The sequence below is a fragment of the Clupea harengus genome, chromosome 10 (assembly GCF_900700415.2).
Source record: "Clupea harengus chromosome 10, Ch_v2.0.2, whole genome shotgun sequence".
Lineage (NCBI taxonomy): Eukaryota > Metazoa > Chordata > Actinopteri > Clupeiformes > Clupeidae > Clupea > Clupea harengus.
Genome location: NC_045161.1, coordinates 21,398,041 through 21,403,040, shown reverse-complemented (window position 1 = coordinate 21,403,040; position 5,000 = coordinate 21,398,041). Strand labels below are relative to the sequence as shown.

At 48.5% G+C, this 5,000-nt stretch overlaps 1 protein-coding gene across 10 annotated transcripts in view; it reads left to right on the top strand.

Moving 5' to 3' along the window:
- The window catches only part of fryl (furry homolog, like), a 108,027-nt gene that overhangs the window by 55,595 nt on the left and 47,432 nt on the right, over positions 1-5,000 (top strand). For 7 of the 10 annotated variants that reach the window (XR_004164404.2, XR_004164411.2, XR_004164405.2 and 4 more), the window contains 5 exons: positions 139-183; positions 1,712-1,815; positions 2,853-2,961; positions 3,256-3,342; positions 4,607-4,778. Coding sequence is in view for 1 of the 10 variants with exons in the window: in XM_031574370.2 (XP_031430230.1) it covers positions 1,712-1,815; positions 2,853-2,961; positions 3,256-3,342; positions 4,607-4,778 (472 nt within the window). In the remaining 9 variants the exon portion in view is untranslated. The remainder of the gene's footprint in view (positions 1-138; positions 184-1,711; positions 1,816-2,852; positions 2,962-3,255; positions 3,343-4,606; positions 4,779-5,000) is intronic. The other 3 variants (XR_004164408.2, XR_004164407.2, XM_031574370.2) reach the window with 1 other exon arrangement.

The window sequence follows — 5,000 nt, the reverse complement described above, 5'->3', positions numbered from 1 at the left end:
TTGTGCTGCATCTCTGTTCTTTTTCTCTAACCTGCATGTCTCCATCCCTCCTCCCACCATGCCTCCTTTGTCCTGTCGTTCTCTCCATCTCTCCATCTCTCCACCTCTTTCTCTCTCTCACTCGTTCACTCGGCCCAGATGCCCTCTAACAACAGCATCAGGAAGCAGATTGAGACACTGCAGGTGAGTTACCCAGCATGCTCTCTGAGAAGTCAGATGGGCCCCTACTCTGCAAAAACGCCACCTGGATGCACCGTTCACACCCCCTCTCTTGTCCCCTGGAGTGCGAGGTGCACGCAGTCCCCTCTGGATTCCCACAGACCAACAGTAGCACTCAGAGTCCTCCAGTCCTAATGCACCAGAAAAGGATTATGGGAGATGTAGTTGCTGAGTAGTCAGACACAACACATTGTGGTGCCTCTGAGATGTTGTGCTTCCTGGAATCTTGCGTCAGGTCGTGTTGTGTTTGCGGTGATTTTAGGGCAGCGTTGGGTCTTTTTCCTTAGTGCTGACGGTGAGATTCAACTGGTTAAGCCTGAACCACGACTTGAAGACAAATACACTCACGCCAGCCAGCACTCAGCAAGCGTGCACATACCCCCACGCGGTCCCACACGCAACGCAAACATGCAGAAGCCAGTCTTGCAGTTGTGGATTGGACGGTTTTTTTTTTGGTGTCACTGTTGCTTTTTTGCCTGAGGTAACCTGGTGGTGTTTTTTTATGCAAGCTTGCAGTTACACTCAGGGCTTTGGCCACTGCAGTCAGACAAACACAAATGCCTCCCCCTTGTGGAACAGAAAAGGAACTACACCTTGCCCCGTCACACAGTTTGGTGCAGTCAGCTGAGCTGTGCGTGTGAATGAATGTGATTGTGTAACTGTTTGCGTGCGTGCGTGCGTGTGTGTGAGTACCTGTGTGTGTGAGTACCTGTGTGTGTGAGTACCTGTGTGTGCGTGTGAATGAATGTGATTGTGTAACTGTTTGCGTGAGTGCGTGTGTACGTGTGTGTGTGTGTGTGTGTGTGTGTGTGTGTGTGTGTGTGTGAGAGAGAGAGAGAGAGAGGAATAATATTGCAGTCAGCCTCATTCACTAGTTACCTCTTAGTTGTTAATCAGGGGTTTATTACAGAGGTCTTTGTGTGTGTGTGTGTGTGTGTGTGTGTGTGTGTGTGTGTGTGTGTGTGGTGGTTTGTGAATGAAGTTACGAGTTGCTCCAGTTACAGGATCAATACAATTAACGCAGATTTGATGGGGCCCTATTAAGTCATTAATGCAGATTCATGCGTCACGTCCCTCTTTACCTCGGCCCGATCGATTCTGGCCTTTAAATGAAGGTAACGAGCAGATGAGGAGCAACACTGAGGTCGTGTGTGTGTGTGTGTGTGTGTGTGTGTGTGTGAGAGGAGCAACACTGAGGAGTGCTCTATCCGGAAACAAGACACACAATCATAACAAGCTCTTTAAAGGTGATCCATGGGCCAATTCCAGCCTTATCCTGTTAGGAGTGATTCACGCATCAAATGTCTACGCTGAATCAGTTTTATGAGTTAGGTCCCAAGTGTTGATTTATGGTTCATGATTAAAGGAAATTGACTCTCCCCGTTGTGGAAGTGGTTCCCGCGTTCATTTGGATTGATTTTTACAGTGGGGTTGTGGGCTCGGGCGAGGGTTGTTTGTGGGTGTCTGCTGACGGCGTCTCTCTCTCCTGTAGAACAAAGACCCCAAAATGTCTCGTGTGGCGCTGGAGTCGCTCTACAGGCTGCTGTGGGTCTACATCATCAGGATCAAGTGTGAGAGCAACACCACCACACAGAGGTGAGGCGAGCGCGCACACACACACACACACACACACACACACACACACACACACACACACACACACACACACACACACACACCCCTGCCCAATCTCTCTCTCTCTCACTCACTCACTCACTCACACACACACACACACACACACACACACACACACACACACACCCCTGCCCAATCTCTCTCACACACACTCAACCCCTTCCCAATCACACACACACACACCCCTGCCCAATCTCTCTCTCTCACACACACACACACACACACACACACCCCTGCCCAATCTCTCTCACACACACTCAACCCCTTCCCAATCACACACACACACCCCTGCCCAATCTCTCTCTCTCACACACACACACCCCTGCCCAATCTCTCACACACACTCAACCCCTTCCCAATCACACACACACACACCCACACCCCTGCCCAATCTCTCTCTCACACACACTCAACCCCTTCCCAATCACACACACACCCCTGCCCAATCTCTCTCTCTCTCACACACACACACACACACACACACACACACACACACACACACACACACACACACACACACACACACACACACACTCAACCCCGTCCCAATCACTCACACACACATATACCCGTGGCCAATCACACACCTATGCTCAGGCACACACACAATTATTAAAGATGAGGCAGTGTTTGCCATACTTGTAAAGTGTAAGTTGTAAATAGGTTTGGGAACAATGAGGGCATGATTCATGATCATCACTCCCATTAATGTGATGGGAAATGCTGCTTCAGCACATTCAAACCCCCCTCTCTCTCCATGCTGTGGAGGATGACTAGCACTGCTTGTGTTCCTTCCCCTGGTGTGTGGAGGAGGACTAGCACTGCTTGTGTTCCTTCCCCTGGTGTGTGGAGGAGGACTAGCACTGCTTGTGTTCCTTCCTCTGGTGTGTGGAGGAGGACTAGCACTGCTTGTGTTCCTTCCCCTGGTCTGTGGCCGTCATTAACCCTGTCCCCCCCTGTCCCCTCCGTCCCCTCCTGTCCCCTCCTCTCCTCCACAGTCGTCTCCTCAGTATCGTCTCAGCACTTTTCCCCAAAGGCTCCCGCAGCGTGGTGCCCCGGGACACACCCCTCAATATCTTTGTCAAGATCATCCAGTTCATCGCTCAGGTATCACACACACAAACACACACACACACACACACACACACACACGTACATCTTCACTCTCGTAGGTGTCAATTCACAGCCATCAGCTTGTGGTTCAAATCACTTATGTTTGAAATTATTCAAAGGTGACATTGTTATCTTGCTTGGTTTTATTCATGTATGAAATACTGTGATTTTCACAACCTGCTTACAAAATGCTGGGATGATGTATGATTACATGTGTGTGATGTAAAGCTGTAGTGTATTACTTCTTGGCAATGAGTCAAGCGTGCTGTGATGTCTCTGTCTCTGCAGGAAAGGCTGGACTTCGCCATGAAGGAGATCATCTATGACCTCCTGTGTGTGGGCAAATCCCACAAGACGTTCACCATTAACCCCGAGGTAGGGAGCACACACACGAGTCATCACCTCATTAGAAACAAACTAGTCTACTTGCACACACGAGTCATCACCTCATTACAAACAAACTACTGTAATTTCCGGACTATTGAGCGCACCTTAATATAAGCCTCACCCACTGAATTTTTAAAAAATAATTATTTTTAACATAAATAAGCCGCACATGTCTATAAGCCGCAGGTGCCTACCGGTACATTGAAACAAATTAACTTTACACAGACTAAAATGAATATCAAAAGTAATACAATAGTGATGCATATTATTAGTTTTGCCAGTTACGATAAGTGCACTGTTGCAAGAGTCAATCAATGCTAGAACGTTAGATTGAAGACAGCGAGATAGAAGAAAGATGCTAGTTCGAAACCAGTGAGCTAAAGAACTTGAAAAGACTGGATTTGTATTGTTGTAAACTTTTTTATTTTATTTTCTAAAGTGTTTAGAGTTGTGTTCTGTCTACGCCGGTAGACTGTGGTTATTTTGACATTAGTTAAGTTATTGAGAGATACTGAGAAATCGCGTGGAGCTAAGCATCCATGCTGCTGCCTCCATGCTAGCATCCTAGCTCCACAAAGCCACCGTAAACACAAAGACACCGTATACAGTCACAGGTATCATAATCCATATATTAGCCGCGTCATTGTTTAAGCCGCGAAGTTCAAAAAAGTAGCGGCTCATAGTACGGAAATTACGGTAGCCTACTGGTTACTTTCCAAAGCAATGAATGGTGAACCTAATGCCAGCGGGCTCCTGCAAGCTGTCCACATATATAACTATCTTTAGACTCAAGAAATGTTGGTGTGCATCATGGACAACATATTTATTTGTATTGTGTCGGATTTGTGTGTTCTGGCAACACTAGTCTTGATTGGTTTGGTTAGCTGCTAGGCTGCGCCACCCTTATCCCGCCATGACGGCGATCTGGCTCTGTGACGTCATCTGCCGCTGGTTTAGAAGCGAAACGACAAAGAGCCCCTATCCTGTCGTCTTACTTTTTAGACAGAACGGCGAGGCGGAATAATGGCGAACATTCCTGCCTAGAATATGCTGTGTAAAAAAAAAAAAAGCCCCATAAATAACAAGAGTTCAGACAGCCATCACAAATCCAACTCCATTTTCTCTCGAAACTGTTACTGGCCATAGAGGCCCTTTGTTGCCACCCAGTGCTAGCAACAGTGGTCAGTGTTGCTCGTGAGGGTTGTGTGTGTGTTGATCAAAAGCTCTTGTGTTCCCCTCGTGTTCCCCCCAGCGGATGAACATCGGCCTGCGGGCGTTCCTAGTCATCGCCGACAGCCTGCAGCAGAAGGACGGCGAGCCGCCCATGCCCACCACGGGCGCCATCATGCCCTCGGGCAACACGCTGCGCGTCAAGAAGATCTTCCTCAACACCACGCTCACGGACGAGGAGGCCAAGGTCATCGGTGCGTATCCCAGCGTCCTTCACTCTCTCTACCGCTCCTCAGCCAACCCTTGGCTTACAGTTAAAGACCTGTGGGGCCCAACCACACATCTGGACCTATAGTCTCCAACCGAGGTCGATTATGCCCCTGTTTTAATGGCCCTGTTTCAGCTAACCCAGCCTTACAGCTGCATCTGGGTGTGTAAGATTAAACTTGCAGCCCTTACTCAAGACTGCGTGGAGG